Source organism: Nomascus leucogenys, chromosome 12 (assembly GCF_006542625.1).
Source record: "Nomascus leucogenys isolate Asia chromosome 12, Asia_NLE_v1, whole genome shotgun sequence".
NCBI classification, from domain to species: domain Eukaryota; kingdom Metazoa; phylum Chordata; class Mammalia; order Primates; family Hylobatidae; genus Nomascus; species Nomascus leucogenys.
Genome location: NC_044392.1, coordinates 24,467,621 through 24,491,924, shown reverse-complemented (window position 1 = coordinate 24,491,924; position 24,304 = coordinate 24,467,621). Strand labels below are relative to the sequence as shown.

The 24,304-nt window shown below is 43.7% G+C and overlaps 1 protein-coding gene across 1 annotated transcript in view; it reads left to right on the top strand.

Annotated features, from left to right (window-relative positions):
* The window catches only part of BRINP2 (BMP/retinoic acid inducible neural specific 2), a 112,759-nt gene extending 96,810 nt beyond the window's left edge, over positions 1–15,949 (top strand). Inside the window, exons 5-8 of the mRNA XM_003258933.3 lie at positions 7,004–7,109; positions 9,704–9,940; positions 12,075–12,297; positions 13,922–15,949. Of these exons, the coding sequence (XP_003258981.2) occupies positions 7,004–7,109; positions 9,704–9,940; positions 12,075–12,297; positions 13,922–15,038 (1,683 nt within the window). The 3' untranslated portion in view covers positions 15,039–15,949. The remainder of the gene's footprint in view (positions 1–7,003; positions 7,110–9,703; positions 9,941–12,074; positions 12,298–13,921) is intronic.
* Positions 15,950–24,304: the final 8,355 nt, after the last annotated feature.

Sequence of the window (24,304 nt, the reverse complement as noted above, 5' to 3'; positions counted from 1 at the left end):
CTTAAAAAGATAACTTTTGGCCGGGTGCGGTGGCTCACGCCTGTAATCCCAGCACTTTGGGAGGCCGAGGAGGGCGGATCACGAGGTCAGGAGATTGAGACCATCCTAGCTAACATGGTGAAACCCGGTCTCTACTAAAAATACAAAAAAATTAGCCAGGCGTGGTGGCGGGCGCCTGTAGTCCCAGCTACTCGGGAGGGTGAGGAAGGAGAATGGCGTGAACTGGTGAGGCAGAGCTTGCAGTGAGCTGAGATCACGCCACTGCACTCCAGCCTGGGAAACAGTGGGAGACTCACTCTAAAAAAAAAAAAAAAAAAAAGTAACTCTTCTGTGAAGCCTTTCCTAACTCCCAAGGTAGTCAAATACCCCTCTTTAGGGTTTCAAACATATGCCTCTTTTATAAGACATATCCTTTGAACTGTAAAACTGAATGTATGGCAGCTAACATGATGACTTCCACATGAGACTATGAGGTCCTTGTGGAAGAGGCTGGGTCTTGTTCAACTATGATTTCCCAATAAAAGTACAGAGCTTCCCATACTGTGGGCAATGGGTAAAGGTTTGTTGAATTAATAAATGAGTCCCTGGACATGGCATTTTCCACATAGATTAGGCTCTTCTGCTCAGTGTGTACGCAAGTACATATAAGCATGCTTAGTTGAAAGAAACAGAGATCTGCTCAAGGTAGCTTGAGTATAAGAATAGTTTATTAAGAGAACTCTGGTGAAAAATATCACAGCTCTCCAAGGACTAGGCACTAAATCTAACCTAGGCACACAGAACTTGGAAAAGTATAGTCATACTCCCAGGTTATTCTTTTTGTTTTTTGTTGAAATACATGTCACTACTTTTTCATCTCCATCTGTGTCATCTTCTTGCTTTCCTAGTTGGAGATCTTTTATCTATTTATTCCATACTTCTCTGTACCTCGATGACTTCAACTTACATGTAACTTTGGCTTGCTGTGGAGTTGACTCTGGCTGAATATTATCTTTCTGTTTTATCTTTTGGTCAATGCCACTATGGCAGAGATCACTACTTTGTTCATTGCCATGTCCTCGGTTCCTGGCATATTTTAGGTGCTTTATAATTCTTTATTATTTGAATTTTATGAGTATCTACAATCACCTTGTAAATTTTTTCTTTCAGTACCATAGTTTTCAATTCTCTTGAGAAAGAATCTGGTTCAGAGTCTACCCTTAGTTTAATACAAAGGGTTGGGCTTGCATAATCGTAACTATGGCTTTCTGGACCCACCTCTTAAGCAGTCTGTGGGTGGTGGGTTGAAAGGTGGTTAGATATCCCAAACCACATTTTTTATAGTGCCTATGAATGTACTTTCCAGAATTAGAGCCACTGCCCATTTCCTCAAAAGAGGTCACCATCCTTGGAAACCACTTTTTGAAGATTCTCTGAGAACAAATTGAAAGTGAGATGAATATTCAGCTTCCACTGGGCTGACTGACCCGGGATTTTTTTCTGTCTGGGAGTACAATGGGTTCTCCCGCAAGGAAGAAAACCATGAAAAACCAAGGATGATTTTGTTTTCTCCCACCTTCATCTCTTCAAGTTTTCGTATTTACATAACTTAGCAAGGTCTAGAGACCTGATGTGGCCTGTTCTAGGACCCATTGCTAGACTAAGGGGCAAAGGTGTGTGTTGGCATCCCACCCCACAGTTCTGCTCACTTTACGGGATTGACCTGCCCATTTTGTCCTAGCAGTAAAGTTCTCTGCCAGGGAACATTTCTTTGCTCTCACACACTTAGTACTTACAGATCCATATAGCAAAGGCCAATAGCCTGGATATACACAGCAGCACATCCTTGCTAGCTAACACTCTTTTGTTGGTGCTATGACACCTGCCACCTACCTCCCTCTACTCAGCAACTGGCTTCCAGGACATTCATTACTCTTGAGAGAGGTGGATGGAGTTGAGATGGGGGATTCTGCTTACCTACTCTGCCTTGGTGGAGGAAAAGTTCCCCAGCATATCTGCCTGTTTCTTGTTCCCCTAAGCAGATGTGCACTTACTACCCTTACTTAGCAACTTCTTTGCACTAACATGGACATATGCACCTTTTTGTTTATTTAATGTGTTCCTTAAGACCTCACTGAACATCCCCCTCTGCTGGAAGGTTTACCCAAATTGGCACACACCTCTATTGCAGAATTTGTCACTTTACATTGAGGATGTTTACATGCCTATCTCCCTCCTGACACATACACTTACCATGACACTAGGTCTTAGAGCAGCAGAGACTCTGTGGCAGGTACACAGCTCCAGGTCCCCTTAGAGTATTGTCTGGCATGTGGCAAGATGTTTCATAAAATACTTGAGAGGTGAAGGCAGATTTACATGGTTTAGTGGGAAACAAACTTACTCAAGTAAGAAGACTTGGGATTGGTTTTGGCCTTGATGCTGTCTATTTCTATGACCTTGAGAAGTCATTGAACTCTATTTCTCTCATCCACGATACATATTACCAACTATCTGACTCACCTGCACACAGGGCTTACATTCAGCTGATATGGTTACATCAGTTTTTAAACTATTGAAACACTTCTATACAGCCAGTGAATAGTCTTCACTCCAACCTCCATGTACTGCCCTAACCACATTTACTCCTCCCCTGCAGCCCCCAGATTTCCTTTTGATGGTAACCAAAGGAAGAGTATACCTCAAGAGGCCTCTAGAGCCCTGCCCTGGCACTGGGGCTGCCATCCCTTCTGATGAGTCAATGTGCTTCTGTTCTACCTGCTGATAAATACTGTGAATATCACTCTTGTCTCTGCCATAGGGTTGGGGTATCACCAAATGATACAGAGCACAGCAAACACTTTGCACACTGTGAAGGGTTGTATGCATAGACATCCTGTCCATAATTCCCCAGAAGGGATTAGAGCCACAAAGGAGGGAAGGAGCTTGTTTCTAAATTACAGCTCACCCTCTATTTAGTTGAAGGCTGAAGAAGGACTTGGTGGGGAGGGCTTGACATGCTCACAAGCTGACTGAAGGGAGTTCACACAAAAGTTCAGGTGGACCCCAGGACGGAAAAAGAGTGTTTCTCACAAAACCTCCTTAAAAGTGACTTGTCCGAATTCCCTGCTGCAGCAGCCTGGGATTCAATTTGCAGCTCTTTTAAGCACACACACCATCGGCTCTGTTCTCCCATCCCAGTCTGATTGCTCACAATTAGAAGCCCATTTCACCCTGCTCTTAGTGTGCAGGTGTCCCCTTAGGTAGGACAAGAGCAGCCTGGAAGTGGAGGGTGGAGGGTGGGGAGAGCAGACTGGCTAGAATGAGGGTTTGCACGATCTGGTATTTATGGAAAATTGGATGTGCTAATGAACCTGAGATCCATCAGGGCTTTCTCAAGGCAGGATGGTCTCTGTCAACAGACCAATTAGCCCACAATTATTAGCCCTTTCTGAAAGCTTATCTGAGGCATTCTTTAAACAGTATGTGCCTGAGTGAACTGCACTCTCCATTACCTGTATAGGCTCTCTTTATAATCTGCCAAAGCTGTCTGCCTCTTCTACAGAGAAAAGTTCAGGATTCTCTTGAACAGTCCTCCAGAGATGCTGAGGTTTCCCTCACTTTGGGGCAAGGAGTTGGGGGGGGGGGTCTCAGGCTATTCTGCTTACTCAAGTCAGTACTCAGGCAATAACTGCAATGGGACCCTCTCCAGCTCCCTCTATTCTTTTCACCTCCTTACTTCTGAAGGGAGAAGACAGTGTCTTAGAGCAGAATAGCAATGAAAAGCACTATGACTTTGGGAACTAGTGAAACTTGAGTGGGCCTTCCTCACTCTTTGGGTTTTCACTCTAACAGGAAATGAGCATAAGGATCGTGGTCTTTGTCTCCTAATTTCCATCCTTGTGCCTCAATTAAAGTGAAGTTACTCACACTCTTTCAATGACTTACCTAATTGATTGTCCTCTTGTGGGATTGACCTTTAGAAACAGCAAAGGTCAGAAAATTGCATCAAAGATAGCCCAGCATGATGAACAAGATGATGGTGGTGGGGGGGGAAGCAGATGCATTGGTGGCAGGTAGGGATGGGGGAGGGAGAAGCAGGAGGAAAGGAGAGCTCCTATTGTGGCTGTTCTCTAGCCTGTCCTCCTCTTTGGGTCACATCTTATTCCCACTTAAGGTTTGTTAGCTTCCTTCTTTCCTGGACCTGGTTGGTGAGTGACCAAGTCAGGAGTAAGTGGATGGAAAAGCCAGTGAAAAACCCAATGATGATGGAGTGGCCAGCTTACCTGTAGGCAGGGACAGGCAAGCCTCCAAATACCATACCCCTGTGTCCCACCTCTGTCCTTCAGCCCACCCTACCCTAGAGGGGCAAACTTCCCCAGAGTAGCTGGGACAGTTGTTGGCCATGGCTCTTTATATGGGGAATTCGACACCATATAGAAAGTGAAGACTTCACCTTGAAATGAGGCTGCCTCTGCTTCCCCAGTCCAGTCTGACCAGTAGCCAATCACCCACTCACCCAATAAAGACACATGATTCAGCACCTGTGTCCACATGTGGAGGGAAGCAGGCTCATGTGTAACAGCCAGAACAGAACGCTGGGGTTATTTAAGTACATTTCCACTTGTTTCTAAGCTCCTTACTGGCCATGACTATGTGTTATTCATCTGTGAGTCCCGAATGCTCCTTGAATATTTGTTAAATGAACAAATGAGTAAATAAAAGAATGAATGAATGAGCCAAATAAATCTTCTCCTTGCAGGTGACTGTATGACCTGGAATAAGTCATTTAACTAATCTGAGCCTTGGTTTCCTAATCTGCATTGTAAGGATAATCAAACTGATCTGAAGTCAGTACAGTTTGTTTTGCTCAATGTTAACATTCTGAGGAGAGAACAGATTACTAAAATATGTTCGGTGGACTGGTCTGTTTAGAATACTTGTGTTTGACAGTGATGGCATGTAAAGGGTTTAGACTCCATTTTCTGTAGTCCTTTGACCTGCCTGCTCAGGAGACAAAAAGGTATTGGACTGGAGTCTGAGGGCTCTAAAGTTAGAATCCTGTTTCTGCTACTCAACAGCTCTGTGGTCTCAAGGACTGTAACTCTCTGAACCTTAGTTTCCTCCTTGGAGAGTGATAGTAATGAGATTTGTCCCAGAGAGTTCTTGGGAAAGTTAAGTGGGATGCTCTTGGAGGAAGAATTTGGAAAACTGTAGAGAAGCTGTGCCTGCCCCTGGCGTGGCCTCGGTCTAGTTCTCCCTGTTGCCTCTAACACTCTGTGTCTATTGCTACCCCTTGGTATTTGTGTGGAGTTACCCTTCTTTATTCAATTTCCCCTCCCTTCCCTGCCACCCCTACTCATTCTTGAAAATGAATTCATTGCTTACTTCCTTCATAAAGCCTTCGTGGACTACTTCAAGCTACAGGAATCCCTCCTGCCTCTCTCCCAACTGTTTTTGCTCAGCATCACACAATCTCTAACTTTATCACGCTGCTCCATGTGTATTTTTTAAACCTAGGTTTACTAAACTCCCTTGAAGAATGTCCCTTACACTTTCATATTCACCATGGTAACAAGGCAGGGTGCTAGACACATGCACTATGCACTTCCAAGCCTGTGTGCTGCAGAGATCACACTGTCCCTTCTCCTTTTCCTCGTAGTACATTTCCTCTCTTCCCACCTGTCCACTCCCTGCTTCTCCTTAGGGACCAACACAGATGGTGCCTCCTCTGCTACTTCCTCTCTTGTTTCCCTTTGTTTAGAGCTGTGCTTCCTTAGAGCTCATCATGATGCGGGCTTCTACCGTGACTTGGATGTCTATCAGTCAGCTGTGTATGCACCTACCTCCCCCACAGGGTGTGATCTCCTGGAGGATGCAGTACACAATGTGTACATTGTTGCACACACCTTCCTACCCTGAAAAGCCTGGAACGTATTATACATGCATTCTCTTGTTTATTGAGTACAGACTGTGTGCCAGAAACTGTGTTAATTGCTGTCGACAACATGGTGAGCAAAATAAATATGAGCTTCCCTCTTTGGAGCCTATAGAGTGTAGGATTCAGACATGGATCACATACTTGCAGAAAGGGATGCAAAACTGCAACTCCTGTGCCTGCTGTTCAAAGCAGGGGGGCCTGAAGTCAGAAGAGGAGGTCACAGGTATCTGAGTAGGCTTCACAAAGAACTTCAGGAAAGGTGCACTATAAATGTTTGAAGAATTGTATGGAATTAAACAGTGGCTCCTCAATAAATACTCGTTGACTGGTTGATTGTTGGCAAAGTCTTCAGAGATACTGAGAAGAAAGGGCCTCAGGTCCCCATCATTCTTATTACATAATTATTTCAGTGCATTTAAAGCTTCCCATTTTTCATCTTATACTTTAAACATCAGGGAAAACTGATGGGCCAACTTTATAACATTTTAAAATGACTCTATGGTGTTTTGGAATATTACATGGCTATAAAAGTTTATGTATATTTAATATACTTATTAAAATATGCAGTAAGCCCATGGCTGATTTTCTCTAAGGACGTCTCAGTGCCGAGGTGGGACTTAAATGTTTAATACTAATACTAATACTCATAACTCATATTTCTCTGGTGCTTTTCATCTTTAGGATCCATAAAGCCTGTGAGTACCACATCAAGTGGATGCAGCTGGGCTTTCCAGCAGGCTGACAGGGACCACATATGGCCTCTTGCCTTCCTCTAGAGGGAGAAGGGGTGACTAGAGCTTGAGGTTTCACTCCTTCTCCAGCATTCTCCACCTTTCCAGACACAAAATCCCTTCAGCTCTCTCTGAAAGGCTCTCACTTATATATAACTGCTGCCACCAGCTATACGTAACAGATAATCACTGCCTCAGGACAAGGAAGAAAGTGACTTTAGACCTCTGAAGTATGAAAAGGCACTGGTTGAGGACAGGATGTGGAACCTGAGATGGAGCAGCTGGAGAAGGGAAGTATAAAGGGAGTCTCCACTTGTTATCTAAACCCACTCCCTACTCCTTCCTTCTCTAGGTCACGGAGACCAGGACCGGTCCTCTGGGCTGCAGCAACTATGACAATCTGGACTCAGTCAGTTCTGTCTTGGTACAGAGTCCAGAGAACAAAGTGCAGTTACTTGGTAAGCAGCACTATGATGGTTTTCATACCTTTCATGCCTGATTAAAAAAAAATTCCTAGATCAAATAGCGGGAAAAAATTCTGCCTGTTCCATTTGATCAAACCTTTCTTAAGACAAGAACTACCACAAGTTCCGGAACCTGTATTTAGCAACTTTCCATCATGTTTTAAGAAACTTTCTGGTATGGTTCGTCCTATACCCCAGACCTATTGCTTTTATCACATGACACCTCAATCATCCCACTTCACATTCCATCTCAAGTCCTCTGTCACAATCCTATAAGAAACAGCATACCCATCCTTATAAGAAGCCTTTACCTAGTTCAATGATCTTCATTTCCCAGAAAACCCTCTGCTTTATCCTAAAGACACATTGTGGAATAGCTGGCCTTTACAGAGTGGTTAAAAGACTACCATCTCCAGCTCAACTAAGATCTGTACAAAGTGGGGGACCACCACTTACTGGAACCACAGTTTGAAAGTGGCCCCTGCTTTCCGTTATTTGTCTGTGATCTTGCACATGGGCAATTCAAAGTCAGGAGATGAGTTTGAGAAGAATAAGACTTTTGATTTGAGACAGAACAAGCAAAACTGTGAAAGATAAAGGAAAACCACACTAACTCTGGAGGCTGAGGGCTAAGGGGAGATGTGCATCTCTTGCTCTCTGTTCCCTGCAGGCATCCTGGGGGCAGGGCTATGCAAACTGATTCAGTGGGAAAACTTTATTTTTCTCAAGGCCTAACTGAATTGTCCTCTGTTTAAGATATTATTGTCTCAGCATTACAAAATCAATAACCCTCACTCAGGATCTACGATTACAAATTCCAGGCAACCTGAGTCAAATGCAACCCAGCAATGCTTTAGGAATTAAGAAATATATAAGAAAGAGGACTAAAAACTCCTTTATTTAGAGCTACCTAAGGCAATTAGCATTCCTCTTCAATGATGTCCCTGGATGGGCTGGGTTTGTGTCTGGAAAGTAGCAGTGAGTGAAGTTCAAATGTCTAGTTGTTCATTTGGAATAGTTTATGTTATTTAATTTTATAGCCCATCACTCATGCAGACATTTGTTGGGGCACTGATTTTATAGCATGGGAAGTGTTCTGGTGAGGGGGAGGAAGTGATGGGGGAGGTGAAATGAAAGGACTTGGAGAGGGTGAGTGTTGAAAGCAAGCATGTGGATGGGGTGTGTGGGGAGAACCACTCAAATGCCACAGTAGGCACAGTGCCAAGAAAGGAAAATTTAGGGGCAGTACAGATTTGGAGGTAGACCTCAAGAAAGAACAACAAACACCCACTGCTGCTGGCAATTTTAAGTTATATTTTGAGGTCTGCTGAGACTGGGATACATACCTTGAGTTCTCTGATTTCCTGCCAAGGACAAGGTCAAGGGCCTAAAAATAAAGAGCTGGCAGACATTTGAGGAAAGAGGAGCTCACCATATCCAGAAGTTCTCATATTCCTCACTTTCCTGGCACAAGGTCTCACAATGTTGCTACTGGGGAGCCTCCTGCAGATCTGACCTCGAACGTGGCCCAGACTGCATCCAAAGGCATGCCTACCCTTTGTTCATCCTTTGGTAAGCTTCCAGCAGCCGCCTTGTGAGTGGCTTGAAGCCAACTAGGAGTATGTTCTGCTGTAGGTAAACTGGTAGTTACTGCAGTTGGGTGAGAAAACTGAAGCTCAGAGCAATTTAGTGCATTCTATCCAAGATCAGAAGCTAATTGGAAGAGAGCTGAGAGCCATTCATATTTATCCAGGCATGACTGATCTCGGGGCATTGACCACAATCCCACCTTCAAATCTTCTTAAGAGTTAAATCCTATTGAAATAGGACAGCCAGTTCCAGTTATATAGTATTAGCTGATGAGACAAGGGCAGGATCTGACACTAAGCAGATTCTATGAGTGCTATGATTTGGGCGGGTCACTGTGGTCTTAGGGCTTGGATTTCCTTACCTATAAAAACCACAGTATGAGCACAAATGTTATTTGCAATCATATATGAAAAGTACTCAACATAGTACCTGGACACTGTATCCCCACAATATCTGTTCCTATCTCTTAACCAGGACAGCTTCCTTGGTCATCAGGGCTGGGGTGGGAGGCCCAGAAAGGTCAGAATTCAATAATGGCCTAGGATGCCTATTGCTAATCTCAGTTAAGCTATAAACAGGATGGCTACAGGAGGCAGGGCAAAAAGCCCATCAAACCTTGTTTTCTCACCCAAGAGGGCTGTAAGCTCTTCTTTTATCTGAAACATCTTCCCATTTCCATCCCAGAAATGCTGATGTGTAGTCAATATGCCTGTTCTTATGATATGCACGCTCTCAATTTGGCTGATCTGAGGGGTTTGGCTAAGCCTTGGGCTTTGATATTCCCATCTGCATTTTCAGATCCTCCTCCATCTGTCACTGGGGCAGCAGTAGCCTTCTCTCCCAACCAGCTCGGCAGGATCAGGCCCTGGGGTGCCCATGCTTGGGCCCAGGATGCACAAGTCAGCAGAACCTTAGCTGGGGTTCCTGCAGCCTTGGGCATGGGAAACTGAGTCCTCACTGGTTATGCCCAGAGATTCCTTGACACATCCTTTCCCCAGGCCTTCAGGTGCTGCTGCCTGAGTACCTGCGTGAGCGCTTTGTAGCCGCAGCACTCAGCTACATCACATGCAGCTCTGAGGGTGAGCTCGTCTGCAAGGAGAATGACTGCTGGTGCAAGTGCAGCCCCAGCTTCCCTGAATGCAACTGCCCTGATGCTGACATCCAGGCCATGGAGGACAGCCTGCTGCAGATCCAGGACTCCTGGGCCACTCACAACCGGCAGTTTGAAGAGTCAGGTGAGCAGCCAGCTGACCCAGAATTCCTCCCTGTTAATGAGAGGTGCCTGTGAGGTACAGAGCAAGAACATGGGGAGAACAAAGCTTGAGAGTTGAGGATCCTCATGGGGATCCTGACATGGCCACTTAATTGTGTCTGTGACCTCAAGAAGGTTATATCACCACCCTGAGGCTCAAGTGGTTTCACTTTGTTCTAGGACATTGGTATTATGTCCATTTACATAGGTGTGTTTTAAGGACTTAATAAACAAAGATAAACATAATTAAGGGCATAGACCTTGTTTGTCTTGTTTGCTACTGATTCCACAGTGCCTAGAGCAACGCTTGCACATAAGGTTCACTATAAATATTTGTTGAATCAATGAAGTGCATAGAATGGTTCTAGATGACATCCAATACAATTCAGTTGTTATTTGTTGCTGTTAAAGCTAATATCAGTTACCTTGAGACCTAGATTCGAGAGAACTGGTTTTGCATCCTTGCCTGGTTTGACAAGCTTTATGACCTTGGATTAGCCGTGCAGCTTCTCAAGGTCTCAAGTTTCCTCATCTGAAAAAGAGGGAGAGTGATAATAGTGAATGGAAGGCTCACATAAGATCGTGTAGATGCTCAATGTATAAAGAACTCTGCATGGTATATTTGCACATTTCAACACTAAATGAATGATATTTATGTGGATATAGTTCAAAAACATGATATTGAATAAAACAAAGCAAGACAAAAAGGTTACATTATATATATATTTATATAATGTCTTCATATACTATAATTTATTAAATATAATACATATTTAATACTATTTATGTAATATTTACAAACAGGATACCCAATACATGGTATTTTTATGGATACATTTGTTGAAAAATAAAAAATATGTGATAATGGAAAAGAAAACATCAAGAGAGTGGTTACATCTGGATAGAGAGAAAGGGAAGTTTAGGGCCCTCACATGCAGTATATTTGGTTTGCTTTATTTCTTAAAGAAAAAAAAATCTGAAGCCAATATGGCAAAATGGCAAAAACTAATGGCAGGCACATGGGATTTGTCTTTTTGCTCTGCATGCTCTTCCATACACTCAAATGTTTTAACTACGCACATACTAGATGTTAGTGCCATTACTAGGCATGATTCTCCAATCTTCTGAGGAGATGAGGAACCAGGTACATGAGAAATCAAAATGAGCTAAGGCCCCAGGGGTTGCCATTTTAAGTCCTGGACAAGGCATTTAGTAGCGAAGGAGAATATCACATTCCAGTCCCCAGCCCCATGCTCTGGGCTATGGCGGTGGCTTATGGTCCATAACATGACTTTGGGCCTTTACTACTATGAGTTACTGCTGATGAATAATCAGGGCTCTCTTGACCTCTACCAGGAGACCTGGTAGCTGCAGGTCCCAAGGAAAAGCAGAGCAATGCACAGAAACCTGAGCATGAGTTCAGAAGCCGTGCTGTGCCCAGGAAGCTCTAAGGAGAACCTAGACTCAGCAGGTGCTTAGAAGCAGAAGGCAGGTTGCTTCTAAATTTGCTGTAGGGCAGAATGGGTATCTGTCCAAGAGCTGAAGCTGAAAAGAGAAGAAGAGTATCTTAGAGAGGCAGAGAGGAGGGCATGGGTGGGAGAGGCTGGTCTCAGGGACTGGAGGATTTCTAGAAAGATTTCTGAGCTGGGTGCTGCATCTTCTCTGTGCCCACACGTGCCAGTCTGGGTGCACACTCACCTTCATGAGGGCCCCACATGTTCCATATGGGTTTTGTGGTAGTATTGAAGAGGATTGGCCTTGAGATAGTGTTGTGGATGTCTCAGAAGGAAGTATAAAGGGGGAAAGTGATGCATCCAAGGTCATTAGCAATAGCAGGAGCTCTGGCCCCTCTGAGGGTGGCAGAGATCTGTTTTGAAATTCAGAGGCATAGGGGTAGAAAAGATGAGAAAATTCCCAAGGCCATATTTTACAACATGTTAATTATTTCTCAATAAAGGTGTTGATTTTTTTTTAAAAAGCACCTGGGAGAATGGGTGTGCAGCCTCCTTCCTCATGCAGTAACTTTGAAGGGCCCTGGATCTGGGCAGCGTCCACTTGCCCCTACCAGAGCTCTGCATAGCTACCCGTCAGCTCAGGTCCTGTGTTCTTGTCCACAGAAGAGTTCCAGGCCCTGCTGAAAAGGCTGCCCGATGACCGGTTCCTGAACTCCACAGCTATCTCCCAGTTCTGGGCCATGGACACCAGCCTTCAGCACCGCTACCAGCAGCTGGGAGCTGGCTTGAAAGTGCTGTTCAAAAAGACCCATCGGATCGTCCGCCGGCTCTTCAACCTCTGCAAGCGCTGCCATCGCCAGCCTCGCTTCCGCCTGCCCAAGGAGAGGTGAGCACCCCCTGGATGCTATAGAGTCAGAGCTCAGCACCTCCCTGACAGCTGCTAAGGCCAAAGAGAACCCTCTGTCCTATGTAGGGGATTGGGGAGTGGTGACTCACACATAGACGTGCAGTTATCTCGACCTACTCATGTGTGTCATTCTCAGCTGTGAGTTGTGTCTGAAGTGAGAGAGAGAAAAAAAGATGGGCTGATTTTACTTTTATCTAAATTATATTTGATTCAAATGTTATTCTAGTGATACTCTAATTCTCATTTACTGATTTCCATTTTAATAAGTCTTAGAAAAAAAGGGATGGAGTTAAATTTCATCCAGCAATTACATCTGATGAAAAACACCCACACTGGCTTGTGTCAAACAAATGATTCCGCTCTGGGTCATAGGAGGAAAAAAAGTGGAGACCTGCACCCTCAGGGATGGAGTGGGGCTGTATCGTTACACGTATCTACTTGTTCATCCACTCATTCATTTATTTATTTGACAAGTTTTTGAATCCATATTCCATGCCTTACTATTAAGCTGCAGGGGTGTTCATGAATTGGAAAGATTTAACAAACAGAAACGTAAAAACTAGAAAATTATAACTATGTGGCAACCACTTAAATTTATGGTGGTAGAACATAAATCAAACCGATAGTCTCCTAGAGGTAGAACCAGAAATGAAAGCTTCCTTGGAGAAGAAAGTCTTGGTCACATTTGTGGGAAGAGAGGGAAATGATCTGGTACACGTGAGGTAGGACAGTCTTCCAGGCAAAGGAGGCTGCCTTCACATCCAGCAACCCAGTGGTACGGCTCTATCAGAGGCACAGGTAAGAAGGGAAGCATACGAAGAAGTGGTTTTGAGAGGAATTCATTTATTCTTCTTTCAACAAATAATGATTAAATGCTTACCATGCACAGAAACAATTCTCATTTCTTAGAAGCTGTTGGTCTCAAGACAGTGTTCCTGCTTTCATGGTATTTACTAACAGGGGAGCCATTTATAAACAAGTAAACAATAAATAAATAATTTCAGATACTGATAATTGTCATGGATTGAATAAAACAGGGTGATGTGATGGAGAATGAGTGCAGTGGTTCTTTTGGCAGGGACATCAGGGAAGACTTCTCTGAAGAGGTAACATAAGAGCTAAAATCAAAATTTTAAGAGAATCGGCCATAGAAAATTTCTGCTCTTGGTGGAGGAGTGAGAGGAGCAGAGAGAATAGAAAGGACAGAAACCTTGAAGAGGGAATGGAAGTTGGCAAGAAGTTGGAAGATTTGAAGAGCCATCTTATTTAGAAGGCTGGAAACAGATTTGACACAAAAGATGCTGGAGATCCTCTGTAGGTTTTTGAATAAGGGAATGAAGGACTTGGGAGAGATGAGCCTAGTTGCTCTCAGTACAAGTTTGGTGTCCAGTATTTCTGGTGCTGACCCATCAGACACAGAGCTCTAGGCTTTGCTCAATCAGTCCAAAGTAGCAAAGTAGAGTTTCTGCCACTCAGAGATCTTGGGGATTTTATCTTCCTCATTGCCTTCCACGCCTAGTGGTCAATGTCTTGCTGCCCTTAGGGAGGGTGTCAGTGTGTGACTTCTTTTGACTCTTACTTCATTTTATCTCTGCTCCCCAAGGTCCTTGTCCTACTGGTGGAACCGAATCCAGTCCCTCCTCTACTGTGGGGAAAGCACCTTTCCTGGCACTTTCCTGGAACAGAGCCACAGCTGCACCTGCCCCTATGACCAATCTTCCTGCCAGGGCCCCATCCCATGTGCCTTGGGCGAAGGGCCCGCGTGTGCCCACTGTGCTCCAGACAATAGCACACGCTGTGGGAGCTGCAACCCGGGCTATGTGCTGGCCCAGGGGCTGTGCCGGCCAGAGGTGGCCGAGTCCCTGGAAAACTTTCTTGGGCTGGAGACAGACTTGCAGGACCTGGAGCTCAAGTACCTGCTGCAGAAGCAGGATAGCCGCATTGAGGTACACTCCATCTTCATCAGCAATGACATGCGGCTGGGCAGCTGGTTTGACCCTTCCTGGAGGAAGCGCATGCTGCTCACCCTGAAGAGCAACAAGTACAAGCCTGGGCTGGTGCACGTGATGTTGGCCTTGTCCTTGCAGATCTGTCTCACCAAGAACAGCACCCTGGAGCCTGTCATGGCCATCTACGTCAACCCCTTTGGGGGCAGCCACTCTGAGAGCTGGTTCATGCCTGTGAATGAGGGCAGCTTTCCTGAATGGGAAAGGACTAACGTGGATGCAGCTGCCCAGTGCCAAAACTGGACTATCACCTTGGGGAATAGGTGGAAGACTTTCTTTGAGACAGTTCATGTTTACCTACGGAGCCGAATCAAGTCCCTGGATGACAGCTCCAATGAGACAATCTACTATGAGCCCCTGGAGATGACTGATCCCTCTAAGAATTTGGGTTACATGAAAATTAACACCTTGCAGGTCTTTGGTTACAGCCTGCCCTTTGACCCAGATGCTATCCGGGACCTAATTCTCCAGTTGGACTACCCATATACTCAAGGTTCCCAGGACTCTGCACTCTTGCAGCTCATTGAGCTCAGGGACCGGGTGAACCAGCTTTCTCCACCTGGCAAAGTCCGACTTGACCTTTTCTCCTGCTTGCTCCGGCATCGGCTCAAGCTGGCCAGCAATGAAGTGGGCAGGATCCAGTCCTCCCTGAGGGCTTTCAATTCTAAGCTGCCAAACCCTGTGGAATATGAGACCGGCAAACTCTGTAGCTAATGGGTGGCCCACTTTAGCACTGGGCAAGGAGGGGATCCATGAATCTGGGGTACAAAGATAATCTAAGCCCTCACCTTAGTGCCAACAGGGTGTGCTCCCACGAGACTTTCAGCATCCAGCAGATGAGACCTTGAGGCTCGAGCTGAAGCAGGCGAGAGAGAAACAGCTACTGCGTGTGTGCGCGTGCGCACACACACACACACACACACACACACACACACACGCTGGCACAGGGAGGCTACAGCCTAGCAGCCTCGGATCTGTAAAGTTGATCGGTGCTTTCTAAAATGAATGCAATTGAAAGAAAGGAGCCAAGGAAGAGATTAAGAAAAAGAACCAGCCAAACCATGAAACAAAAAAAAATCCTTAAAAGTGATTCTTGTCATTCAAGAAAGCAAGAGGGGACAACAAATGGGAGGGGTCGGAGCTCTTCCTTCCCCTCTGTGGAGTCACTTTTGTATTCTTTTTAACCAGATTTCTTAAAATGTTGTTGTTTTGTGAATCCTGACATTGGTTCTTACTTTTGTATGCTGCCTCCTCTGTGCCCTCCCAGACGCTGACTGGGAAACACAAGAAGTACAACCAACAGGAACCAGCGCCAAGGGCAGGCAGCGGCCTCCTTGCTCCCCTCCCTTACTCCTCCCTCTCTGCTGCCTCCTCCCCCCACCAAGTTTCAGGGCCCTGGATTGTTCCCAGTTCCCCTTGTGGTCCCTTCAGAGCTCCTTTCCAACAGCATCTCTCTGTCGAAGAAAGCAGCTCTGTCAAGTTAGAGAGAGACAATGTGTAGGAAAATGTTCTTTTTTAAAAAAAAAACAAAAACAAAACAAAATTATTTATTTTGTGATTGTTTTCCTTGTCAATCTGCTCCAACCACGTGAACATCTAAGTAAACATTTACCTGGTTTAATATATTTTTGGAAAAGGCCTTTTTTAGGGGGAAAAACGAGAGAAAAAAAAGAAAAAAAGAGAGAGTATAGTTCTCTGGGTTACCTGGATTTTTCTTTTTAATTGCTATTCGCATGATACAAGAGTGTCCATGAAGTGGGGATAGTACTGTGTGGGAAGCTGGTTGATTGACAGATACACAAGTTACACAAGTGAATGAGTGCCTGTGTTGACTGGGGTGTGAGGGGTGTATGAGAGAGAGAGGTTAAATGAGAAGTGAGGTACTACTATCCCAGAGAGTTATCTCACTACACTCCCACCACCTTTTTTTTTCTCCCTGGGTGTGAGGGCTAACATGGGTCCTAAAACCAGGATTTCCCACGATGGGGAGAGTAGTTAAAAAGGTCTTGCTCGTAAGAGGAACTGCAGTCTTTGCACTGGGCAAAGTCCTGCTAAAGGGGCTCCTCTTTGCCGACACTGCTGCAGACATTAGGAGAATTTCCTATACGCTGCATCTTATGGTCTGGGATCACCCTTTGAGAAAACTGGGAAAGATGGAAATGTAGCATCGGCTCCCTCCATTCTGTCTGATTACATTCCCAACCCAAATAGCAGCTTTGATGTATACGACACAGAACAATGCATCCTTTTCTCCTAGTGCCTCCCTCCAGGCGGTATGAGAATCACTTCATAGCATCTCTTTTGGAGAATCACTTCTCTGTCTATGCTTCACATTCTAACCACAATGCATAGGCATGACAACCCCCATTTTATTCAGATGAGAGTCACCACATAAATATGAAGTATCTCATTTCCTACCGTGGTATACCTCAGTTGGCATAAGGTGAAATAGAAGACAATGAGACGATGATTATGTCTCTCTGCCCAGGGACCTTCTATGTTTATTATTGCATGCAGAAGAATTTGACATTATATTTAATCATTGCATGGTCTTTCAACCTATAAGAAACTGAAATCCTTGGTAGATAAGCAGCCTGGGGCATTTCTTTCTTCACCACTTTCCTGAAGGCTTCCAGGGTAGAAATACAGAGTGATAGGATGATCTGGGGTGAGCACGGTTATTGGCTGTCTATTTCTAGTTAAAGTCACTGCTTGCTTTGGGAAGTTTGTACAGAGCTCCTCACCCATGGGAGATGGAATAGGCAGATGACATCATCAGCGGGAGTGTTGAGATGTACCCGATGAGGATGCTTTTGGTGGGAAGGGGGTGACAAGTGATGGGAAGGCTTTGATACCTTCCAATGATGGGGTTTGAGTGGTAGATACCGGAGTCTGATTTTAGCACTCTGAAAGTGTATGTCTACAGGCAGTAGGAGTGGGTGGACTGGGACTCTTACTCATTAATTAGAGGTGCACCTTTAGCAAACTGTCAACTGCCAGGCACAGCAATACTCAGAGTGGGGAGGACAGCTATCGAGAATGTACAGTGCACAAAACAGTGTGGAGCCTCAGTAGCACAAGTGTGACTGCCCCAGTGGGAACAGAGTGATCACATGAAGGCTCACGTCCCACCTAGGCCAGTCCCACAGTCGTGGTGAGGGATGGGAAACCTCAGCCATCTGTCTTTGTATCAGTGACCAGACTGGGAGAAAATCGCACCTATGGAATTATTAGTAAGGATGCTGTGTCTCTTTGTTTCAGAGATATGAGATCTCTTGTCTTGGGAGGGTTTCAGGAAGATGATGGTGTGATGTATTGTGGTTCTAAGGAATATATGCATCCATTTACTAAGCTTTCCACATCTTGCCCGTCTGGAGGTTTAAACTATAAAGCTTAGTGTACCAACTCCATCTAAAAGTACTACTACACGTTGGTAAATATTTAGTGGTGCCTTTGATTCCAGATGCAAGTATCATATTGATAGAGGACCTAACGAATATTAATTACAGAGGTAGAAATGTCTATTTTTGACCTAGTCATCTGTTACCTGTCATAGATGTCTGATTCGTCTGTTCTGGGACAGTGATAGGGTGCTTGGTGTAGAAGAACTTGTGTCAAAGGAGCAGGCCAAAGACTTTGCTTCTAGAACACAGGTGGAAGAAGAGGGGGTGTAAGAGATGGGTAGCATCCTTTAAGAGGCTTTCAAAGGCTTGAAACCATGAGTTTAGCACAGAGTTTTTCAGAAAGCTTGGCTAAGAAATGCCATAATAAGAAAAGGCTGTCCTCAGTTGAAACTGTCACCTTTAAAGTCCATAATAATCAAAATATGTGAATCACCTATTCACAGACACCATTGCAAATAAAGAATTGTCATTAATTAGTACTGGATTGTCAATGTTGGTGAATTCATTGTGGAATTAAGAGCAAAATCACAATATAGTTCCTACTATGCATTGGATAATAACAATTAGGAATTCAAGTTTTAATTGTAACCCCAAAGAACGAATACATCAAATGCTAATCTGCCCTAATGCTTGAGACTAATACCTCTAATACTAAATAATATATTTAATACCTGCTAATAAAATATTGCTGTGCTCTGCAAGCACACTCATGCATCAACAGCCAAAAACATAAATGAATATCACTTCCAATACTGGGTATTACTAATAGTTTAGTTCCAGTTCTTCTGTGTTTTTTTAACCAAAATATAAAAATAGTGGTCATGATAGGCAGAGCTGCCTTGTAAGTAGACAGAATATGTTGCTGACATGATGTCCTGTCCCAAAATACCACTTGAAAGTCTGTAATTTCATCAGATGAGTCTATTCTCCTGCATTTCAGAGAAGTCTCTTTTTTTTGCCATTATATTCTGCATGAAAACTAAAATACCCTGAAAAAGAAATCAGTCTTAGAAGTTAACCCAATGGCAAGAGAGAATATTAGATTTTTGGAGTTGGAAGATTTTTAGAGGTCATCTGGTCCAATCTCATTTCTGACATGAGGAAAAAGAGGTTAAAAAATTGAGAAGTTGGCTGGGCGCAGCAGCTCCTGCCTGTAATCCCAGCACTTTGGGAGGCCAAGGCAGGTGCATCACGAGGTCAGGAGTTCGAGACCAGCCTGGCCAGCACGGTGAAACCCCATCTCTACTAAAAACACAAAAAATAGCCAGGCATGGTGGCACATGCCTATAGTGCCAGCTACTTGGGAGGCTGAGGCAGAATTGCTTGAACCCAGCAGTCGAAGGTTGCAGTGAGCCAAGATCACACCACTGCACTCCAACCTGGGCAACGACAGAGTGAGACTGTCTCAAAAACAAAAAAGAAGAAAAAGAAAAAACTGAGAAATTTGCCGGGACTGGTGACTCATGCTTGTAATCCCAGCACTTTGAGAGGCCAAGGCAGGTGGATCACTTGCGATCAGGAGTTCGAGAGCAGCCTGGCCAACACGGTGAAACCCTGTCTCTCTACTAAAAATACAAAAACTAGCTGGGCGTGATGGTGTGCACCTGTAATCCCAGCTACCAGGGAGGCTGAGGCAGGAGAATCACTGGAACATGGGAGGCAGAGGCTGCAGTGAGCCGAGATTGCACTATTGCACTCCAGCCTAGGTGACAGAGCAAAACTCCGTGTCAAAAAAAAATTGAGAAGTTAAAGAACTTTCTCATGGTTGTGTCTAGTATCGGAGCTAGGAATAGAAGTCTCATCTGGTTCCTTCTCTACCGCTCTTTGCCAGTAAGTGACATTTGGGTCCTAGAGATGACAGGGACCCCGGCCAGGCCTTAGGAGTGTGGGGTTGGAGGAGAGAAGGCAATTTTCCACGGAGGAGAAGAAGGCTTCTATGAGATGGAAGTATCTTCACACTTTTCCCTGTAATTGATTTTAGCAAAAATAATCAGCTACTGTGACAAGTAAAAGAAAAGGACTGAAGTTTCACCCCTTAGAAGCTTGAAGCACAGAGTAGGCATGTTTCCATCTAGGCTGGAAATAGAGTGATTAACTTGCTGGTTTCCTGATGACCACCATCTCAGCTCTATGCTTTTTACTTGCAACATCCTGCCTTCAATTTGTTGCTATTTTCTATAAACCACCAATTGGAGACTTTGGATGTCAATAAAAATTTGATAATTTCTGAAAACATCTTCCATGTGAAGTCTAGAGGTGACTGGGTCCCACCAGCATCCAAAGGTCTCACGCTGTGTAGTTCCTGTGGTCTAAATCTAGGGTCATGGCCAAGGAGAGTAATGAAGTGATACTCTGCTGTATACTAACAGTCCTGGCTCCTACTGACAGCAAACCACAAAGAGAAAGGGCCAAGGGAGTCATCTTACCTAAGAAACAAAACTGTGGCTTGCACTCCTGGCATGCTTTCCTTCTCTCTAGAACACACACTACGCATGTTAAGGAGGAAGGATAGGTTAGGAAATTTAGGTAGTCTGATGGCATTAGACTCATAGATTTCTTCTGGTTTCTCATTCTGGTACTGCTACCAGCCAGCTCTGTCATTGTGAGCAAGTCTTTCCACTTCTCTGACCCCCAGTTTGCTCCCCTATGGAAGAGGAAGTTGGATTTCCCATGCAGGTACTGATTGTACTTCTGTTATCATTTCATGATGTTACAAGCAGTGTGGCACAGGCACAGGAGACTGTGTAAGATATAAAGTCAGATCTGGATTTCCATGTTGGATCCATACTTACCATTTAAGTGACCTTTATTCTTGATTTGTCTCATATGTGACTCAACTGCTACATCCTCACCTCCCTAAAATTTTTCATTCCCTTCTCTTCCTGAACATTTACCTCCTTGCATACGTTTGCTCCATACTCCCCAAAATCCAGAATGTGTCCATTCAATTCCCTAAAATTCAATCTTCCTTCCTTCCTTCCTTCCTTCCTTCCTTCCTTCCTTCCTTCCTTCCTTCCTTCCTTCCTTCACTAAGTGATAGGCACTAGGCTAGGTGCAGGATATTCAAAACTCTATACAACACGTTTCTAGACCATAAACAATTGTGCAATATTATGTGAGGTAGGAAGCAGGCAGTGGGATGTATGCACAATTCAGAGTGGAGCATTCTTAGTAGGGATGTACAAAGTATTGATGGAACATAGAAAGAGAGCATGTCACTCCCTGGAAGAGACTCTAATGGCATTTGTTGTGAGGCTCCTAATAAAGCGGGAGCAATGTCCCAAGTGTCCAGATGTTTTACATCTCAGTAGAGGGAAAGACTTAAAATATAACATGTGCATCCCTTCTCGGAGAGCAGAAAAGAGCAACAAGAGAAGCAGAGCCCCATTGAAGCCACACACTATGTGTCTGGTGCCCTAATTTCTGACTCCTGAGCACCAAGTTAGCACTTGTTACTCAGTTCAAGGAATACTTGTGGGACTTCCATGGGAGCTCTGTTTGGTAGATGAGATGCCTCCACCCCTTAAGGTGCAATGTTGTGTAACCAGTGCTTCCCTGACTTTAATTAACCTGCAGATTCTGACTCACTAAGTCTGTAGTGGGGCCCAGGTTCTGCATTTCTGACAAGCCCCCAGGTGATGCTGATGCTGCTGGTCCATGGACCACACTTTGAGGAGCAAGCTCCCAGAGAGTATGCCTATTATATTCCTGCAGTACTCAGGGCTCAAAAGTAAGAGCTTCCCAGGAAGGACAGAGGCTAAGAAACCAAAGGGTCAATTGCTGGCTCTGAGGTAGTGACTTCACTTATGAAAATCTTGGTGCTTTACTGGCCTTTATTTTCTTAACCAATTAGATGCCAAGTGTCTGACCTATACAAATGGAGTGAGAATAGGAAGCTGAGAGAAAAGAAAGGAAACTTAACTAAGTCAAAATTCTGAGGGCTCTGAGCTAGCTTGCTTATCAGTGTGTGTTTACAGATAAGCAGCCCCACGGACTGGCTGAATCATGCTGACTGAATAAAGGTCTTTTCCCCTAAGCGTGTCAAAGCAAATCTGTTCAGAAGTGGAACAGCGAGTATCTGTCATTCTACAAAAACATACATCAGACGAGGTGATTAAATCCACACCAACAACGTACAAGCACCCAGAACTCCCAGATTTTAGACTACTTAGGTGCCATATACCCCCTAGGCACCCCATCTAAAAACTGAAATGAATTATTTTTGTTTTCAGTTCTATCCTTCTCTCTTCCAACCTGTGTGATTACCACCCTTGCATCATTAATAAAAACAACTGCCAGAATTTTTGTAGGGTTATTCTTCCAAAGATTTTGGGACTTGGAAGAATGAATCAATCCAAATTATTTATTAAGCATTTTCAGCTAGGAGGTGTGGGAAACAAAGCAAACATGGGCTTAGTATGTACATTTTCTTAATTCTAAAGGTTTGCAGATGACTTAGAAAATGAAACTTGTGGGGAAGTTCCATAGCTAAGTGAAAGGAGGAACGGGATTTAGTGTGCTTTCTGGAGTCAGGCTGCCTTGACTCAACCCCATCGCTGCCACTTACAAGATGTGAAGGGCTGGATATCATTTAATTTATTTCAGCCTCAGTTTGCACATCTGTAAAAGAACAGCAAAGAAGTATGTATCTCATAGGATATTGTGATGGTCAAATAAGATAAAACATATAAAGAGCAGGGGCAGGCTTAGAGCACATGCTCAATAAGCGTAGGGTTTTTCATTCTGTTAGATAGTTTCTATGTTTGAAGAAAAGGCAAGGGAAGGGAAAGGGAGGGAAGGAGGCGTAAGGGAGAGAAGAAAAGGAAACATCCATGTTATCTACCTGCAGAAGCAAATTTCCTGGAAACAAAGAGGAATTTATCATCTGGGCCCTTACATAAGCGTCATCGGGTAATGTAACGAAAAGGCTCTTCAATTACAGTTTTGTGGAAGACACAGATAAGCCACTGAAATAGATAATTTTTATGGAGACCCTCTATAAAAGCAGAGAATATAATATTACAGCATAACTCATTGCTAAAATGAGTTACGCTGTGCTGTGCTGGGTCATGTGGCCTAGGAACGTTGTTTTGATGATACAGCTTATTACAGTGATAGAGCTTGGAGTGTCTAAGAAAATGGCTAGTTAACATGCCCATTAGACTGCCTCTTTCAAATAGCACATCTTAAGTGCACTTATGGCAAGTACCGGATTGCAGTCAATCCCTGGTTGAATTCTTTGATGAGGAACCAGGGTGCAGTACTGCCATAAGGTTTTTAGATACAGACAGAAGGGAAGCAGAGTTTATATTCCTGTTATAATAGAAGTATAAGAAGTGCATAGGCTGAAAGGTGAAGGATAATGTTCCAAGCAATGGGAGCACCTATGTCTAGGCACAAATTCCTAGACACAGTGGTAAGTCAGCCTGATGTTCACATTCCATACCCAGCCTCCTGGGCCAATGCCTTTCATTTCATTCCTCTTTTATAAATAATAGCTTTATGGATATATAATTCATACACCAAAAATTTCACCCCTTTAAGGTGTACAATTCAGTAATTTTTATTCAAAGTGTTGTGCATAGATTGCCACTATCCAATTCCAGAATATTTATATCACCCAAGAAAGAAATCTTCTACCCAGTAGCAGTCATTCCCCATTCTTCTCCAGCCCCCAACTCCTGGCAGTCTCTATTTCCTGTCTCTGTGGATTTGCCTATTTCAAACATTTCACATAAATGGAATCATATACTATGTGGCCTTCTGTGTCTGTTGTCTTTCTCTTAGCGTAATGTTTTCAAGGTTCATCTAGGCTGCAGCATGCATCAGAATATCATTCCTTTTTATGAGTGAATAATATCCATTGAATGAATATAGCACATTTTTGTTTATTCATCAGATTATGGTTATTTGTATTGTTTACACTTTTTGGCTATTATCAATAATGCTGCTATGAATATTTGTGTTTTCAGTTGTTTTGGGTATATGCCTAACATGGAATTACTGGGCACCATGGAACTCTATAATATTTTAAGGAACCGTCAGTCCATTTTCCAAAGCAGCTGCACCATTTTGCACTCCCATTAGCACATTCTTTTCAACATACGTCATTATCTGTCTTTTGATTATTGCCATCCTAGTGGGTGGGAAATGGTATCTCATTGTCATTTTCATTTACATTTCCCTAAAAACTAATGATATTGAGCATCATTTCATATGCTTATTGGTCATTTGAATATCTTCTTTGGAAAAAATGTCTATTTAAATATTGTTTTCATCTTTTTAAATGGGCTACTTTTCTTTTTACTGTTCAGTTCTAGGAGTTCTTTCTTTATATATTCTGCATACAAGAACTTTATCAGATATATGGTTTATAAATATTTTCTCCCATTGAGTGAATGGTTCTTTACTTTCTTGATAGTGCCCTTTGGACCATAAGTTTTAAGTTTTGATGAAGATCAATTTTTCTACCTTTTTGTTGCTGTTTATACTTTTGGTGTCCTATCTTAGGAAGCATTGCCAAATTGAAGGTCACAAAGATTTATGCCTGTGTTTTATTCTGAGTTTCATAGTTGT